This window comes from Myxine glutinosa, chromosome 1 (assembly GCF_964187855.1).
Source record: "Myxine glutinosa chromosome 1, kmMyxGlut1.1, whole genome shotgun sequence".
NCBI lineage: Eukaryota > Metazoa > Chordata > Myxini > Myxiniformes > Myxinidae > Myxine > Myxine glutinosa.
Genome location: NC_136261.1, coordinates 230,722,486 through 230,743,007, shown reverse-complemented (window position 1 = coordinate 230,743,007; position 20,522 = coordinate 230,722,486). Strand labels below are relative to the sequence as shown.

The 20,522-nt window shown below is 46.0% G+C and overlaps 1 protein-coding gene across 1 annotated transcript in view; it reads right to left on the bottom strand.

Annotated features, from left to right (window-relative positions):
* The window catches only part of LOC137413377 (zinc-regulated GTPase metalloprotein activator 1), a 308,658-nt gene extending 288,389 nt beyond the window's left edge, over positions 1 to 20,269 (bottom strand). The window contains exon 1 of the mRNA XM_078774120.1: positions 20,199 to 20,269. Coding sequence (XP_078630246.1) covers positions 20,199 to 20,269 — 71 coding nt within the window. The remainder of the gene's footprint in view (positions 1 to 20,198) is intronic.
* Between the last annotated feature and the right edge of the window lie 253 nt (positions 20,270 to 20,522).

The window sequence follows — 20,522 nt, the reverse complement described above, 5'->3', positions numbered from 1 at the left end:
ATGTTTGAAATAATGCAGATGTATAACAATCCACCAATGCAAGTTCAGAAATGAATGCAGATCCTTTACTTTGCGATACAAACGCAATTCCCGCCATTTCCACTCACGATCGAGGCCTCGACAGTGACCGGGCTGACCGCGCCTCTTCTTCCTCCTACAACTTCGTCTCACTTCTTTCACTCAAAATGCACGAAATTCTGCCGCATGAAATTATGTAGAGGCCTCGTCGGGGGGATATAAGGTAGATAAGGAAGGCGTTGTAACAGAAGAATCAAAATAAAAGTGGAGGAACATAAGGAAATGGGAGCTATTCTGGACCCACAGCCAAAACCGACAAACCATTGCAATACACCCCGAACGTCTAGCGCCGCCACAAACTACACCATGGAATTGCAGCTGGCGCGGTTTTTTAAAACCATTGATATTAAAATAAAACGTAGCCTAAAACCACCGGGATTTATGCTGATTCCGAATCTGTGTCTAAAACTTTTCTCCGATGTGTAGTTCTTGAGTTATAAGCGGACATCCAGACAGACACACACACAGACACTCCTCCTTTATATATAGATATATAGATAGATAGATATATATATATATATATATATATATATATATATATATATAAATATAAATATATATATATAAAATATATAAATAATATAGCATAATCATAAGATATAAGATAGATATATATATATATATATATATATATATATATATATATATAATATAGCATAATCATAAGATATATAATATTATATATATATATATATATATATATATATATATATATATATATATATATATATATATATATATATACTATATATATATATATATATAATATAGCATAATCATAGGATTATATATATATATAAATAAATAATATAGCATAATCATAAGATATATATTTATAAATAAATAATATAGCATAATCATAAGAAATATATATATATATATATATATAAATAATATAGCATAATCATAAGATATATATATATCAATAAATAATATAGCATAATCATAAGATATATATATATATATATAAATAAATAATATAGCACAATCATAAGATATATATATATATTTATAAATAAATAATATAGCATAATCATAAGATATATATATATATATCTATCTATAATTCCATTAATCTCTGTGTGTATGTGTGTATGTGTGTTTGTATGTGTGTATGTGTGTATGTGTGTATGTTTGTCTGTGACCGCTGTTTCTCGACAACTACCGGTCCGATATACTTGAAACTTGCCAGGTATATTGCTGGGGACCCGAGGATGTGCCTTTTCAAGGTTTGAAATTAATCGGACAAGTAGTTACCGAGCTATGGCGATTTCTTTACCAAACACCGCAAGCCGTTCGCTTTGAACCAAACCATTTCATGTAAATAGAGGGGGGGGTTCTGTGGTCGTTGCGAATGGACCAAACCATTCATGTAAATAGAGGGGGGGGTTCTGTGGTCGTTACTGCCACGTGGTTTCAAAGTTTTTTTTTGTTGTTGTTGTTTGCACGCATGTTTTTTTGCACCCACGTACGGGCACGCCCTAGGATGTTTACACACACACACCCCTACACAAATTTTTTTTTTTTTTTTTTTTGGCAAGGAACGGGCACCCACGTACGGGCACGTCCTAGCTTATATATAGTACGGGCATGCCCTAGTATATCTATCTATAATTCCAGTAATCTCTGTTTGTACGTTTGTTTGTCTGTGACCGCTGTTTCTCGACAACCACGGGTCCGATATACTTTTAACTTGCCAGGTATATTGCTGGGGACCCGAGGATGTGCCTTTTCAAGGTTTCATATTAATCGGACAATTACTTACCGAGCTATGTCCAAAAAACGATTCAACCAATCAGAGAGCAGCGAACTATCGCGTGTGCCGAACGTGGCGGACACACTCTGCCTCGGATGGCACATTTGAGAGCGTATTCATTTATTTCACGTTTGCAAACTATGTTGGCGTTAAACTATGTTTTAAAACGAATAAAAACGAATTTGCGATTCATTCGCTTTCCTGCGCGTTTGTGCACGCGATGGCGATTTCTTTACCAAACTCCGGAAGCCGTTCGCTTTGGACCAAACCATTTCATGTAAATAGAGGGGGGGGATATAATTTTAGATATAGATATAGTACGGGCAATGCCCTAGTATAAATAATATAGCATAATCATAAGATATATATAAATAAATAAATAATATAGCATACTCATAAGATATATATATATATATATATATATATATATATATATATATATATATATATATATATATATATATATATATATATATATATATATATATATATATATATCTATCTATCTATAATTCCATTAATCTCTGTGTGTATGTGTGTATGTGTGTTTGTATGTGTGTATGTGTGTATGTTTGTCTGTGACCGCTGTTTCTCGACAACTACCGGTCCGATATACTTTAAACTTGCCAGGTATATTGCTGGGGACCCGAGGATGTGCCTTTTCAAGGTTTGAAATTAATCGGACAAGTAGTTACCGAGCTATGGCGATTTCTTTACCAAACACCGCAAGCCGTTCGCTTTGGACCAAACCATTTCATGTAAATAGAGGGGGGGGTTCTGTGGTCGTTGCGAATGGACCAAACCATTCATGTAAATAGAGGGGGGGGTTCTGTGGTCGTTACTGCCACGTGGTTTCAAAGTTTTTTTTTGTTGTTGTTGTTTGCACGCATGTTTTTTTGCACCCACGTACGGGCACGCCCTAGGATGTTTACACACACACACCCCTACACAAATTTTTTTTTTTTTTTTTTGGCAAGGAACGGGCACCCACGTACGGGCACGTCCTAGCTTATATATAGTACGGGCATGCCCTAGTATATATAATATAGCATAATCATGATGTGTATATATTGTTGCGGATATGGGACTTGGCCTCAATATCCGCTTGTAAATACTCCCCTATTTCCCCAATACTCCCCAACTATCCCCAATCCCCCATTCCCTAGTCCCATTGCCTGTAAATAACACTCTGTAGAACCGACCTTCCCCTTTTTCCCCCATTAAATGTCGTGCCAGGTCCACCGCATCTCACGTAGACAACTATAGGACATCTTGCTAGTTATTCTTAGTCTATGTCAGTTAAGGACTCGTTTCCATTAATTCTGACTCTTCGTTGCACCAGAATGTGATCGTATGGCACCAGTAGTGAGTTTAGGACCTCCCCTTACCTCCTCCCATCTTCCCCATGAAACAACAACAACAACAACAACAACAACAACTACAACTACAACTACAACAACAGAGGAGAATGGGGGCGGCGCGGCGCGGGGGAGTGTGCGTCCTCACACCGGCTCGGTTAGCCGCCATTGACCATGCGCTCCGACGGGGTTACCACGAAGGGGCTCCCTGTCAGCCCCTCGTCAAGGGCGGAGCCGGTAACCCCCCCGCACGCACCCAATGAGAAGCAACGGGCCGATTCCATCTGGGGCGGAGCTAACGAGCCGAGGGCGTGTCACTCCCCGCCGGATATACGCGGCGACTTACCGGACGTGACGTGAGATGCGCCCCCAGCTTGAAGAAGAGCCAGTCACCACCTCCGAGCGCTGAGTGAGACCTCCCGCATCTTTGGACTGGACCGGGTCGATTTTGCCCCTGAGCCAAGGTGCACCTTGAGCCATCGAAGACCTGCCCCTCCTTGCCATCAATCCCCGTGTGAGTCAGTTTTGTCCCGTTTATCTGTCGTCTGTCGGGGCTAGATAAGACTGTGTCTAAGTGCCTATCTTCCTATGCTGTCCCTCTTGTCGTTGTATTCTGACCTTCCGCCCTAATATAACCTCCTCCGGAGGTCTTGAGAACTGAACCCTTGGTGTCGTGTCATTTTAATCCCAGCCGTTGTGTCTTTTCCATCATTGATTTAGCATAGCGCGACTTAGTCAACGTTCGAGCAAAATCGGGTAAACTGTGCAGACGCGGTCATACCAAACCGCTCGGTAAACTAACATCCACAACCGCGTCAGTAACAATTGGTGTCAGGAGTGTCGGATTCGGACCTGGGACTAAATTTATTAGGCCCAAATTTTGGAACACCAATTGTACCACTAGAGTAACAATTGGTGTTGGGAGGTAGAATTCGATCCGGAGCGCGTTTCCCGCGCTCGAAATTATAACGACGAAATTCGATTGTGTTTTACCAAATATAAAAGCCCGAATTTTGAAAGTCGCGCTATGGCGGATCAAGACAGCTGGGTTCCGGTAGAGGAGAGTGAGGCAGGGTCGGTCCAGGACCAAATTGAGGGACGCGAGGAGAGTGAAGCAGTGAGGGTAGCAGACGCACAAAATAGCGTTGTTGCGCCCGACGTTGCGGGAGCGCAAAATGGCGCCTCGCTGGTCACCGCGCCCGCGACCGTGGCAGCGCCCCTGGTGGATTCGAACCTTTTCCTCCTGCAAATGAGGGCCCTTATGGAACAAATGGGTGAGCAATTGGGAGACCAAATTAGAGGTTTGAAAAGCAGTATGGGACAAATGGGGAACCGGATGGAGGCTCAGAATGAGCAATTGGGGGTAATGGGGAACCGGATGGATGCTCAGGGTGAGCAATTGTGGGTAATGAGGGACGAAGCGAGGGGTACCGGTGAGGGGTTAGACAACGGGATAAAAGAGGTGAAAAATGGGTTACTGGGGGTAGAAAATAGAATGGCTGCCCAGGAGAATCAGATAGAGGGAGTGAAAAATGGGTTAGAGGGGTTAGAAAACAGGATGGAAGGCAAATTGAGGGACATGAGGGACCAAGCGGAAAGGGAAGTTAACCAAATGGGGCAGCAGATAGAGGGGGTCAGAATGGGGGTAGAAACCAAACTGGATGCTCACAGGGAGGAAATGGAGCAGATGAGGGTGGCATCTGGGCAGGAGATGCAAGTGATGGGAGAGGAGATCAGAAGAGGTGTGAGTGAGGAGGTCGGAGGAGTGCGCGAGGAGGTGAGGCACTGTAAGGAGCGCATGGAGAAGGAGGTGAGAAAGGGGACTGTAAAATTGCAAAGTGGTATAGAGGAGTTGACGCTGGGAGTAGAACAACTGACAGTGGGACAAAAGGAGTTGGGGGAACAGGTAAAGAAGAACACAGCGGTAATAGAGGGGTTAAAATCGACGCAGAAGGAGATGAAAAAGGACGTAGGGGTAATTAAAAAAGAGTGTCAGACGGTACATGAGGACTTGACGAGAAAAATGAACAAAGTGGTAGAGGTGATGGAGGTTAAAAAGCGGGAGGTGCGGGAGCACATAGAAAAAAATAAAGTGGAGTTAGAGGAAGAACTTAAAGGGGCGCACGAGGAGATGAAGGAGGTGAAGCAGAAATTAGAAGAAGTGGAAGAGGGGGTGAGCGAAATTAAAAAGCGACGGAGAGAGGATAAGAAAGAGATAAAGGAGGAAGTAAAAGAATTGGTCCAAAGTCTGTGTTCGAATCGTGATGATGTGCTCATTAACCGGATGAGGGATTCGCAGGTGATGGAGGAGAAGCGAAAAGAAAGAGGACCCGGTGTAAGTGGTGGCCAATATGGTCGTGCGTATGATGCGCCAGGTGATTTAATAAGCTTGGGGGTCGAGATAGACCCGGATGTTCGTGAGAGGCCAAGAGTGAGGTGTATGGCTGGTCCGGAGGGTATGGAACGAGAGGTGCGAGGTGTGGGTGAGCAAGGTTGTGGTGGTATGGAATGGGTAGCGGGTTGCGGAGGTGTGACCCATGCATCGACACCAACAGGGGTAGTTGTTGGAGGGACCGGGGAGGCACGAGAGCCCCTTGGGGGTAATGTACTGTGGGGGCCCGGCCGGTTCGGCCCCGCGCTGACCCCGCAAGGGGCGACGCACGGGGTCCGGCCGGCGGGCAACGACTCGCATACGAGGTGGTCCCACAAGGTCCCACTCGCGCCGTATGACGGCAAGAGTGATCTACGCGCGTACCTGGCGCAGTTCGAATGTGTGTGTAAGGGCAACGGTTGGGGTGAGGACGAAGGTGGAGTACACCTGGTGGCCGCATTGCGCGGCGCGGCGGCGGAGGTGCTGACGGCATTACCAGCGGGTGCTCTCACCCTGCCAGCCCTCCGCGACGCCCTAATTAATCGATTCGGCATAGAACAGCAGAGCGAGCTTGTTAAAGCTCAGCTCGCGCTGCGAAAGCGCAAGCCCCAGGAAGCCATCGGGGAACTTGCCCACGACATTCGCCGCGCAGTGGGGATCGCACATGCTAGCATGGCAGCGGATTCCCGGGAAAGCCTGGCGCTGGACCATTTTATCCAGGCCCTCCCGGACATTGAGCTCCGGCAACAGCTCGCCATGTGGCGCCCGCAGACTCTGAGCCAGGCGGCTGACGCTGCGGCCCGTTGGGAAGCAGCGAGGCCCCTGGCCCGGGGGGGCGAGCGTCTCGCAATGGCGGTCCGCCAGGTGGGACCCCCGATGGAGGGCGGACCCCTTAGGGGGCCCGCCCCCGACGTGGGTCCTGACCTGGCGGGCATGGTCCGGAGGCTGGTGGACCAGCGCCTGGCGGGACCTGGACCATGGCAGGCGGCCCCGGAGGTGGCCCGCGGTGGACCACGAGCGAGTAATCCAATTCGGACCTACAGGGGGGGAAATTTGGAATTCCGGAGGCAAGCACCTTATCAGGTGAGGTGCTATACTTGCAACCGTCCGGGTCACCTGGCGCGGCACTGTCGAGCCACGCGCCGGGATGACCCCCGGCGGTTGAGGTCCTTAACTCCGCCCAGGGGGGAGCGGGTTAGCCGACCCCAGACACCCCCCCGCCAGACCCCGGTACACTAGAAGGCCTTACACCGGCGAGCAGGCGCCCCCGTGGATTGCCTCGGCTTTAGATGCCGAGGCGGGACCCAGTACCTCTGAATAAAGGGGGCTTATTAGTGCCAGAGGACTGGGGGATTGAGGAGCGATGGGCCCGGTGGGTAAGGGTGGCATCCTTGCCACCCTTCCCATATGGTGGGGCAAATGCGCAATAGCTTATGGGGTGTATGGCAGTGAAAACTAGCCCGGGTGGGTTAGGTTATATTGATAGGGCCCTAGAAGATGACATTAGGTTACGTTAAGTTTAGTTAGTGACTGATACCTGTAGTGGGGACGCAGGTAGATTAGTGTGGATGATAATGACGAGGGAGCGCAATAGTTTAAAGGGACGACTGGGAAGCGCAAGTTTCAGAAGGGAGTAGTTAGCTGAGATGATGCCGTGTGTGTGAGAATTGAACAGGTGTGATTGCACAGGTGTGCAACTGGACAGGTGTGTGGAACAGTGTGTGAGTAATGAGTGTTGTGGATCAGCGCGAATGCGCTTGGGGAGAGAAGGGTGCAGGTGGCACCAGGTGTGAGAGCACAGGTGTGCAGGTACAGGTGTGTGGAGAGAGTTGGAGTAAGTGGTACGGAGTGGTGTGCATGGTGCGAAGGTGTGGATGGGGGAAGAGTGGACCCCTTTCACGAGTACCCGGGGCGGGTAGTGTAAGTGTTAGGTAGAGGGTATAGGTAAATTGTGGTTGGATATTGGCATCTGTGGTGCGGGTGACAGAATGGTATTTGGATGGGTGCATTAGTGTTGTGGAAATGGCTGGGCGTGTAGCCTGTTAGTGTGTGTAGTTGGTTGGGCACTCCACCACTGTGAGGATGTCGGCCAGGTGAGGCCGCAGGTGGGCTCTGGGAGCCGGTAGTTGTGAGTGGGTGCCTGAGGATCCCGGGTGTGGATCGGGCAGCCCAGTGCCAGAGAGGGCACCGAGTGGGGAGAGCGCCAGAGGGCCTTCCCCAGGTAGTTAGGTTAGGGTAAGGAGCAGGTAAGCTCGGAGGCAACTGCAGTGGTGGAGGTGTGCAGGTGGGTAGACCCACTGGGAGAGGTACACGCCACAGCCCAGAAATTGTGCGAGGGCACCGGGAGATGACTCGGGGGAGTGAGACCCCAAATTGAAAAGCACCACAGTTTGGCCAATGGGAATTGGTTTTTAGAACCCATAGTGTAAGAGGGCCAATGGTTTGGCCGGAGAAAGACCCCGGGTAAGGTAAAGTTGTTAAAGTCATTTAGGAAATAGCTAGGATTGATGAACCTGTCGCACCATACGCAGCCACTTACCTGTGGTGATGATGATGACTCCACACCTGTGTTTTCTTTGTTTTGGTGCAGGAAATGAGAATTGCTGTGAGGATTTGTGAGACGCATCACGACGTGGATGAGACATTGGGGTGATTCCATCTCTCCCTCCCTAGGAGGGACTGATGATGAATTGGTGATAGCAAATTATGATGTTGAGTTGGAGATGGCAAATTTTGATGAGAGTTGAAAATGGCAAATTTGATTGGTTAGGAGGGAGAGAAGACGAATTTGGTATATGGGAGGAACGGGGAAGACAGTAGGGATGTTTGTTGATTTGTAAAGTAGATGTTTATGGGTAGTGTTGTGTTGTGTGGATACAGTAAGGGGTAAGGGAGGGGCCATGTAGGTTACCTGGTGGGGGGGGGGGGGCGTACGGTAGGAACGTACCTGTCTCACCTGGTTCCCATGTGCCCCCAGTGTGCATTACCTTGCATTGCATGCACTTTTGCGCCCTTACCACCTTACTCACTTGTCTGCTTCTTTTGTCTCCCACCTCCGAGGATCTGGCTTTGGGGTAGAGAGAGAGGAGAGAGAGGTGCTGGCTTCGCAGTTGTGGGCCTGCACTTTCGCTGCTTGCTGCCTGGATCGATACACCATATGGACCGCAATGTTGGTGGCCACCCACAATGGACCGCAGTTCTTTTGCGGCCAAGCACCACCCGTGGATGGACCTCTGGGTCAACGTGGCACCTATGCCAAACAGGTGAACCACTTATAGTTGGCCCCCTGACGGCCACAATAAAGAAATGGACGCGGTTGGCGCCTTTCTTTATTTTTGAAAGAAGCCAGAAGGCCAAGTGCACCACATGAAGAGCAAGAGACACCTGCAGGGTTAGGGGTTGTTGAATTTATTTTTATTCATTGAACAATGGTGACTGCACCGGATGGTGCTGACTGTGTGATGGGGTGGTGCTTTTGGTGCTGGGAAGGGGTGCTCTGCACGTTATTAAAGGCCGTAAGGCCACAGAGCACTCGTGGGTTGGTGTATCGATGCTGGCATGCGTGCTCTCTCTATGCATAACATCTGCATGTGTTCCTCCAAAAACAGGTCCTGGATCGTAGTGTAAATAGCAGCGTAGTCTTGTAAATAATGCTCCCTACCGGCTGTATGTTTAGTTTGCGAATTCTTTCCGCAATTCGGTTATCCTGTGGGTGTGTTTCTGTGAGGAGAAGGGTGCAACGTCGCAGGGGGACATATTTACTCATTTGTGAACATCTGTAAAACTGTCGCACTCAGGGTAGAGTTAATAGTAGAGGGAACTACATCTGAGTGCCACACTAAAATAGGTAAAAATTTATCGGGTCGGGACGCCCCGAGGGTAGAGAAGGGTGCAATGTTGCGGATATGGGACTTGGCCTCAATATCCGCTTGTAAATACTCCCCTATTTCCCCAATACTCCCCAACTATCCCCAATCCCCCATTCCCTAGTCCCATTGCCTGTAAATAACACTCTGTAGAACCGACCTTCCCCTTTTTCCCCCATTAAATGTCGTGCCCAGGTCCACCGCATCTCACGTAGACAACTATAGGACATCTTGCTAGTTATTCTTAGTCTATGTCAGTTAAGGACTCGTTTCCATTAATTCTGACTCTTCGTTGCACCAGAATGTGATCGTATGGCACCAGTCGTGAGTTTAGGACCTCCCCTTACCTCCTCCCATCTTCCCCATGAAACAACAACAACAACAACAACAACAACTACAACTACAACTACAACAACAGAGGAGAATGGGGGCGGCGCGGCGCGGGGGAGTGTGCGTCCTCACACCGGCTCGGTTAGCCGCCATTGACCATGCGCTCCGACGGGGTTACCACGAAGGGGCTCCCTGTCAGCCCTCGTCAAGGGCGGAGCCGGTAACCCCCCCGCACGCACCCAATGAGAAGCAACGGGCCGATTCCATCTGGGGCGGAGCTAACGAGCCGAGGGCGTGTCACTCCCCACCGGATATACGCGGCGACTTACCGGACGTGACGTGAGATGCGCCCCCAGCTTGAAGAAGAGCCAGTCACCACCTCCGAGCGCTGAGTGAGACCTCCCGCATCTTTGGACTGGACCAGGTCGATTTTGCCCCTGAGCCAAGGTGCACCTTGAGCCATCGAAGACCTGCCCCTCCTTGCCATCAATCCCCGTGTGAGTCAGTTTTGTCCCGTTTATCTGTCGTCTGTCGGGGCTAGATAAGACTGTGTCTAAGTGCCTATCTTCCTATGCTGTCCCTCTTGTCGTTGTAATCTGACCTTCCGCCCTAATATAACCTCCTCCGGAGGTCTTGAGAACTGAACCCTTGGTGTCGTGTCATTTTAATCCCAGCCGTTGTGTCTTTTCCATCATTGATTTAGCATAGCGCGACTTAGTCAACGTTCGAGCATAATCGGGTAAACTGTGCAGACGCGGTCATACCAAACCGCTCGGTAAACTAACATCCACAACCGCGTCTGTAACAATATAAATATAAATATATATATATAAATAAATAAATAATATAGCATAATCATGATGTATATATATATATATATATATATATATATATATATATATATATATATATATATATATATATATATATATATATATATATATATTGTTACGGAACCCAACGTCGGCCTCTGTTCCCCCTTAGAGGGGGGATTAATCCCCTCTTCTAAAACTGACTGACGTGGTCCCTGACGCTGCCCAGCGACCTCCGGAAAGGCCGGTGGCACAGCCCCGTTCGTACCGCGGACAGATGTTAATTGCCGAGCGGTTTTAGCAACCGCGGCACGAACTATTAACAGAAACTAGACCCGATCCTTGAACGTTGGCCAAATCGTGCCACAGGTTTTCAATGGGGAAAAGACAAAGACGACGGATGTGAAGAAGTGGAAGACAGAAGTAGGAAATACGAATATAATTTATTACTTCTTATTATGTACACGATGAAAAGTAACCAAGGAGGAGGAAAGATAATAAAATAAAATACAGAAGAAGAAGAAACACAGTGCAAATACTAGCTTACCTATTGACAGTCTTACTTAAACCCCAGGACAACACAGAACAAACTCATGTACACAGAAGGATGGAATGGCAGGAATGAAGGACTGGAAGGAGAGAGGAAGGTTCAGCTGGGGCAGATGGTTCGGGCTTGATCCCGCACGGGACGCCGGGCTGGACCTCGACGGCCACCGATGGCACCGATCCTGGTTCCCGCGGGGTAACGGGTCGAAGCTGCCTGGTGGAGCCAACGCTGCCTGGTGGAGTCAAAGCGGCCTGGTGGAGTCAAAGCTGCGTGGTACTGCTTCTGCCGCGTCTCTCTCTCTCTCCCTGTCTGAGCTCACTCCCAAAGGCTTCCGCGCGCGCTTTTATTGCCCCTGGTGTGATCAAGCCGCCGGCCTCCAGGACACTCCCATCGGCGAGCTCGCCTCGACCCTGATTGGCCGCGAGGGCCCACCGATCCCGCCCCCAGAGGAGGCGTTGGCAAGGCCACGCCTTGTTCCTGGCGCTGGGCTGACTCCTCCCACCTTCCGCTCCGAGATGACCTCGTGGCTAATGGAGTCTTGCCGCGAAAAACCACAACCCCACAGCAGCGGCAGAATGCAGCAAACCGCTCAATGCAGTTGGCAATTGACGAAAGGAGAATGTGAAGGGAATCTACCCTATTTGAATTCGGTGCAATGGAGTGTTAATTAATGGAAGACACAGCCTTAATCTAATACACATAATAAGGAGATAACTATTGAACAAAGAGGAAATCTATGATTTGCTACGTGATTGTTTATGGAATAACTACGCGCAAGACCTTTGACCTTTATACACCAAATGGAGGAAGGAGGGTGATATTTTACCACAATAAAAAAACACAATTCTCAAATCCATAACAATATATATATATATATATATAATATAGCATAATCAGAAGATAAATATATATAAATAAATAATATCGCATAATCATAAGATATATATATATATATATATATAAATTAATAATATAGCATAATCATAAGATATATATATATATATATATATATATAAATAAATAATATAGCATAATCACAAGATATATAGATAAAATAAATAATATAGCATATTCGAATCCCGGTCGATCGCTGAATTAACGCCACGGGGGTTAACTCAGCCTGTCATCCTTCCGAGGTCGGCAAATTGAGTACCAGCTTGCTGGGATGAATGATCCCGGTGTGTACCCCGGTTTAGAATAGGTGCACCGTATCCCTGCGCATCGAAGAGGCGACCAAGGGTTGGCGTCAGGAAGGGCATCCGGCCATAAAAACATTGCCTCAAACAGGGAACCATGATTGTCATGGGGCCCGCAAGGCTAACCCCCGCTCCAGCGGGGAAAAATGGCCTTAAAACGATCATTCATTCATTTCATTCAATCATAAGATATATATATATATATATATAAATAAATAACATAGCATAATCATAAGATATATATATATATATATATAAATAAATAATATAGCATAATCATGAGATAGATATACAGTATATATAAATAAATAATATGGCATAATCATAAGATATATATATATATATAAATCAATAATACAGCATAATCACAAGATTATATATATATATATATATATATATATATATATATATATATATATATATATATATATATATATATATATATATATATATATATATGTATATATATATATATATATATATATATAATGCATTTATTTTATATAGCGCTTTTCAGGAAGCCCAAAGACGCTTTGACAGAGTGCAAAACATAGCAAAACATAAAAACAATTGCAAAAAAGAAGAATCAATAGGGAAATATTCAAAGCACAAAGGAGGGAGAAGGAGAGGAGATAGTCAGGGGTTAGATGCAGTGTTGCAATGCAATGTTGAATGCAGTGTTGAACAGGTGGGTCTTGAGTGATGTTTTGAATGTGGTGAGTGAGGAGGAGTCTCTGATGGTGTGAGGTAGTGAGTTCCAGAGGGTGGGAGCAGCGATGGAGAAGGCCCTGTCCCCCCAGGATCTGAATTTGTTCCGGATGGGGGGCGTCAGGAGGTTGGTACCAGCAGAGCGGAGGTTGCGGGTGGGAGTGTATCTGGAGAGGTCAGCCAGGTAGGATGGGGCCAGGTTATGGAGGGCTTTGTAGGTCAAGAGGAGGATTTTGTACTGGATTCTCTGGGAGATGGGGAGCCAGTGAAGCTTGTAAAGGACGGGGGTGATGTGGTCACGGGTCCGGGAATGGGTGAGTAGACGGGCAGCGGAGTTCTGAATGTATTGGAGTTTATTGGTGATTGTTGAGGGTGAACCATAAAGGAGGCTATTGCAGTAGTCCAGACGGGAAGTGATGAAGGCGTGGATGAGGGTTTCTGCAGCCACGGAGGAGAGGGATGGACGGAGACGGGCGATGTTTTTCAGGTGAAAGAAGGGGCTGTCTTTGTGATCTGTTTAGTGTATTTGTCGAAGGAGAGGGTTTGGTCAAAGATGATGCCAAGATTCCGGATGTGAGGGGAGGTGGATACTGGGATACCGTCGATGTTGAGGGCAAAGTTATGGGTGGATTTTATGAGCGTTTTTGGGCCAATGATGATTATTTCAGATTTATCATAGTTAAGTTTGAGGAAGTTGATTTGAAGCCAGGATTTTATTTCAGTGATGCAGTTTGTCAGGATAGAGTGGGTGGCGATGGAGATGGACTGGGTGGCGGTGGAGATGGACTTGGTGGAGATGAAAAGCTGGATGTCATCGGCGAAGCAGTGGAATTGGAGACCATGACGGCGGATTAAGTGACCGAGGGGGGACAGGTAAAGGATGAAGAGGAGGGGGCCAAGAACTGAACCTTGGGGGACACCTTGGGGGAGGGGAGCAGTGGGGGATTTGCAGTTATTGATGGAGATGAACTGGCGTCTGTCAGAGAGGTATGATTTAATCCAAGAGAGGGCAGTGCCGGTAATGTTAAAGGTGGTTTCAAGTCGGGTGAGGAGGATGGTGTGATCGATGGTGTCAAAGGCGGCGCTGAGGTCGAGGAGGATGAGAATGTTGAGGTTGCCAGCGTCAGAGGAGAGGAGAAGGTCGTTGGTGATTTTGAGGAGAGCAGTTTCAGTACTGCGGTTGGAGCGGAATCTGGATTGGAATATTTCATACAGGTTATTGGCAGAGAGGTGATGTTCGAGTTGAGTGGCTACAGCGCGTTCCAAAACCTTTGACAGAAAGGGTAGGTTGGAGATGGGTCTGAAGTTATTTAGGGTGGCAGGGTTGAGTCCAGGTTTTTCAGAATGGGGGTAACAGCAGCAATTTTGAGGGATGGTGGGACGATGCCTGTAGACAGGGAGGAGTTTATTGTTGCAGTGATAAGTGGCGAGCAGGAAGGGAGGCCTTGACAAAGCTGGAGGGGATGGGGTCAAGAGTGCAGGTGGCAGTTTTCATTCCTATGAGGAGTTCAGAGAGGTCAGTAGGGGAGACCGGGGAGAATTGAGACAGGGGATGGCAGGATAAGGGGGGGCAGGTGGTTTGAGGGGGAACGGGTGCGGCGGTGGTCAAGCTGTTGTAGATGTTTTCAATTTTGCGTTGGAAGAATGAAAGGAAGGAGATGCAGTTGTCTACTGTGAATGACTGGGTGGTGGTGTTCAGGGGGCTGAGGAGTTTGTTTATTGTTGAGAAGAGTGCTTTTGGGTTTCCAGAGCCAGAGTGGATAATTTGAGAGTAGTAGGCGGAGCGGGCGCGGGAGAGGGCATCTTTATAGTGTTGTAGGTGGTCCTTGTAGGCCTGGGAGTGAACTGTGAGACCTGTTTTATTGCGGAGTCTTTCAAGTTGGCGAGCACGAGTTTTCATCAGGCGGAGTTCAGGGGTAAACCAGAGAGCAGAATGGGTGAAAGAAACTGTTTTGGTTTTCATAGGCGCAAGCTGGTCAAGGCAGGAGGAGACAGTGTGGTTGTAGTAGTCAGTGAGGTCAGAAGGGGTGTGGAGGTCAACGAAGGGAGAAGTGGACATTTTTTCCGAGAGGGTGGATGAGAATGAGGTAGGTGAAAGAGCGTTTAGCTTCCGGAAGTTGATAGTGCGATAATGCCTTGGTGCTGGGGTGGGGATGTTGATGGTCAGAGTGATGGCTAAGTGGTCAGAGAGAGTGAGGTTGGAGCCAGAGAGATGGTGCAAAATTAGTCCAGTAGAACAGACAAGGTCCAAAATGTGACCACGGTTATGGGTAGGAAAGTTGACATGTTGAGTGAGGTTAAAGCAGGTGAGTAAATCAGTGAAGTCAGTGGTTATCGTGGAGTCAGTGGAGTCCATGTGGCTATTGAAATCACCAAGGAGGAGGATTGAGGGGGAGAGGGAACATAGCTGGGTCAGAAAGTAGGAGAAGTCAGACAGGAATGATGGGTGTGGTTTGGGAGGGCGGTAGACAACAGCCATGACTGACTGTGTGTGACCAGAGAGTTTAAAAGCCAGGTGTTCAAATGATGGAGCAGATGCGATGGGGATGAGGCTGGTCCTGATGTCTTGTCGGTGAATAACGACAATTCCACCACCTCGGCCCTCCGAGCGTGGTTTATTGATGTAAGAATATCCATTGGGTGTGGTGAGGTTGAGTGCGAAGTAGTCCAAAGGTTGTTGCCAGGTCTCAGTGAGACAGAGAAAGTCCAGTTTATTTTCCAGGATGTAGTCGTTCAGGATGAGGCATGTGTTGTTGAGGGACCGGGTACTGAACAGGGTGAGCTTGATGTTGTTTTGTACGGCGGGTATGAATTCAGGTGATTTGGCCAGGGTTCGCAGACAGGAGGTGTGATTGTGTGCGTCGTTGTGACCAGGTGCGCTGGGACGATGAGTGGGAGTGCGCTGAGCCGACCAGAGGACGGGGATGGAGTGACCTGATTGTAAATAAACAAACTTACGACCGGAGCCACGGTGAATGGACCTGGGTCGACGCAGGAGTCCATTGGATTTGATTGCAGAGATGCATGATGGGGTGGAGCAGGTATTAAGCAGGAGAAGCCTTGTGGCGGAGTACCGCAGAGGCCAGCAGGAGCGAAGAGACGAGCACAAGGCCAAGGTCGAGGTCGAATATATATGTATATATATATATATATATATATATATATATATATATATATATATATATATATAAATAATATAGCATAATCACAAGATAGATATATATATATATAAATAAATAATATAGCATAATCATAAGATTGACCAATCACCCTGGCCAATCTCGACCGTGGAGGAGCGTTGTAACTTCCAGGACTGGGGGGAACGGCCAGCCCTGCCACCACCCAGCCCTGCCACCTTCTGTGATGGAGGTGCTGGCTCAGAAGGTTAAGGAAGGTTTACCGTGGGGGTTGTTGTATGCAGATGATCTGGTGTTGATTGCAGAAAGTATGGATGGACTGAAGGAGAAGATGAACAAGTGGAAGGAATGTATGGAGACAAAAGGTCTGAAGGTAAATATCGGAAAAACAAAGGTGATGGCAAGTGGTAAAGCAAGTGGAAAGAACTGGGGAAAGTCAAGTGAGGTGGAAAGAACTGGGAAGTGGCCACGTACTGTGTGCAGGAAGGGTGTCGGAGTGAATTCCATTCAATGTACAATGTGCGCTGAGTGGGTTCATCAAAAATATAGTGGTTTGAGAGGGTCATTAACCAGTGTGGCAGCTACATTCAAGTGTAAGGTGTGCACATAGGGAGCTGCAGATGGAGGAAATGTTGAGTTGGATCTTAGAGATGGCATGAAGCTGGAAGGTGTGAAAACATTTTGTTACCTTGGAGACATGCTGAATGGAGAAGGTGGATCAGACTCAGCAACGGTTGCTGGAGTGAGATGTGCATGGAAGAAGTTCGGGAACTGAGTGGCGTGCTGACGAGGAGGGGAGTGTCATTGAAGCTGAAGGGAAAGGTGTATGCTGCATGTGTGAGAAGTGTTATGATTTATGGGAGTGAGACGTAATGAACGTAGAGCAGCAACGAAGGCTGGAAAGGGTGGAAATGCGAATGGTTCGGTGGATGTGTGGAGTATCGTTGAGAGAGAGGAAGACAAATGATGAATTGTGAAAGATTATGGGAATAGAGCCTGTGATGGATGCTGTGAAGAGAAACAGTATGAGATGGTTTGGTCATGTGTTGAGGAAGGATGAAAGTGACTGTTGAGAAGAGTGATGTAAATGAATGTAGAAGGAAGTAGAGGACGGGGAAGACCGAGAAAGACTTGGCTAAAGATGGTCGAAGAAGAAATGTGGGCAAAGGGGTTAACAAGGGAAGATGCAGAAAATAGGGCAAAATGGAGAACATAGTCATGGGGACCACAAGGCTAACCCCCGCTCTTGAAGGGAAAATGGCCTTAAAATACCTGTTGTTGTTGTTGTTGTTGTTGTAATCATAAGATATACATATATGAATAAATAATATAGCATAATCATAAGATATATATATAAATAAATAATATAGCATAATCAAAAGATATATATATATATATATAAATAAATAAATAATATAGCATAACCATAAGATATATATATAAATAAATAATATAGCATAATCATAAGATATATCTTCAGTCACGTGAAAAAGTAAGTCCACCCCATGTAAAGTTTTGACTTTTCCAACATATTTCAACATAGAGCTATTTGATCTTCATTTCAACAATATTGATAGATAAAGGTGATATAATATAACAAATATCATGAAACATTTACATTTTGTAGTCCATTGTATAATTTAAATAAACATAAATGCAAATTTCGCATGTGGAAAAAGTAAGTACACCCTTGGCTCTCATAGGTGGTATTGCCCCCTTTGGCAGAAACAACCTCAAGTAGGCGTTTCTTATAACTGTCTACCAGTCTCTGACATCGACTGGGAGAAATTTTTGCCCACTCCTCCATGCAGAATTCTTTCAGCTGTGCGATGTTTGAGGGGTTTCTTGCATGCACAGCTCGTTTCAAATCCCCCCACAACATCTCGATGGGATTTAGATCTGGGCTTTGACTTGGCCATTCCAGAATCCTCCATTTCTTTCTTTTCAGCCATTCCTTGGTGGATTTACTGGTATGTTTAGGGTCATTGTCATGTTGCAAGGTCCACCTTCGGTTGAGCTTCAACTTTCCGACAGATTGCCTCACATTATCCTCAAGCACCACTCTGACAATGAAGAATTCATAGTGGATTCTATGATGGTGAGCTGCCCAGGTCCTGATGCAGCAAAGCTGCTCCAAACCATAATATTTCCACCACCATGCTTTACAGTTGGTATCAGGTTATTGTGGTCAAATGCTGTCTTTGGTTTTTGCCAAACATGATTTCTGGTGCTGTGGCCAAATAGCTCTACCTTTGACTCATCTGTCCAGAGCACATTGTTCCAGAAGTGCTGGTCTTTGCCTCGGTGTTCATTGGCAAACTTTAGTCCTGCTCTGATGTTCTTTCTGGACAGCAAAGGTTTCCTCCTGGCACACCTCCCGTGTAGATCAAATTTGTGCAGCCTCTTTCTAATGGTAGACTCGTGCACTTTGACATCAACAGTGGCAAGATCTACCTGTAGGTCCCGTGATGACATTCTGGGGTTCTTAGAGACTTGTCAACATCTTGCGGTCTGCTTTCGGGCTGAATTTGCTGGGGCAGCCTGGCCTGAACACATTGGCAGTTGTTTGGAATCTTCTCCACTTGTAGATGATCTTCCGGACAGTCGAATGATTGATTTCAAATTGTTTGGAGATCTTTTTAAAACCCTTCCCAGACTCGTAGCATCTATAACCTTCTTTCTGAAAGCCTCAGAGTGCTCTTTTGATCTAGGCATGGTGACGCCGCACACTTCCACAACAAAGAGCAAACCAAACTAAATGTCTGAGGTTTAAATAACACAGGTTCCTCCAAGATCCTCTTTAACGATGTTCTAATCATTTGCACCTGAGCTGGTGCACCTGATTCTAATTTTAGGTATTTGAAATAGTGATAAATGAAGGGGTGTACTTACTTTTTCCACATGCGAAATTTGCATTTATGTTTATTTAAATTATACAATGGACTACAAAATGTAAATGTTTCATGATATTTGTTATATTATATCACCTTTATCTATCAATATTGTTGAAATGAAGATCAAATAGCTGTATGTTGAAATATGTTGAAAAAGTCAAAACTTTACATGGGGTGTACTTACTTTTTCACGTGACTGTATATATATATATAAATAATATAGCATAATCATAAGATATATATATATATATATAAATAAATAATATAGCATAATCATAAGAAATATATATAAATAAATAATATAGCATAATCATAAGATATATATATATATAAATAAATAATATAGCATAATCATAAGATATATATATATATAAATAAATAATATAGCATAATCATAAGATATATATATAAATAAATAATATAGCATAATCATAAGATATATATATATATATATATATATAAGTAATATAGCATAATCATTGGTGTACGAGATGTCACCTTGACAATCCAAGAAAGTCCTTTTGTCTTCGATGTTAAATGGAATAAGTTTTGATGGACTTGTATATTTGTTGTTCACACATGTGCACAAAAATGTTGTTCCAAAACTTTGTGCAGCTGTTGGTTAATTCTTCAATTTGACAGCCCCCAGGCGGTCAGCCACCAATTCCTTCGTGTGATTCGTCAAAGCAGACGGCCACAAAAGAAGCATGCTCCGCTGCCGAGTGGGCTTACTTCATCCCCACAGTGGCAAACATCAGCGACATCAGATATCAAATTACCGAGGACAACCGGTGCACAGAGCACTCCTTAGGGCAAAACCTCAATCGTACTTTAGCCACCGATGATGGAATGCAATGCTATTCATTTTGCACATGTTGGGGATCCATCCTCAGTCACTGTCATCAAGGTTGTACCACGGCTAGCCACAGGAAAACGGGCAAACAGCGATGACCAACAGACGTCATTCATACAAAGCATCTTTTTAATGCCAGGATTTGAACCATCACTGACCTACTAATTATGAAAGTACATCGAATTGTAAATCTTTCCTTAAACCAAAAAATACAGCTAAAGAGAACACGTAAGGGAAACCTCGAGCTGTTTAAAACAAGCGATCCTGCTCTCCTGCCGCTACCCAAACCTACCTGCCACCTTCCAAAATTTCCGGTTGCCCATCCCCTGCTTCCGATGTTGAGCAGTAAGAAAAGCCTTCCATCTCATCGGCACTCATTTATTATTCTATTATTTCTGCTCTGAGTCGGACACACTCGGCCTGGCCATGGCAGACAAGACAAATGACCCTATTTCGCTAAATAATTTGTGCGCTATTAAGTGTTAATCACGGACAAACAGCGGTTAACGGGGGGATCGATTTCTCCCCCGCACCGAACATCTTGTAAAATTTACGTCCACCGACACTCTAATAGCCCCGCCAAGCTGGAGCCCGCGGGGGTAAACCCGGCACCTTT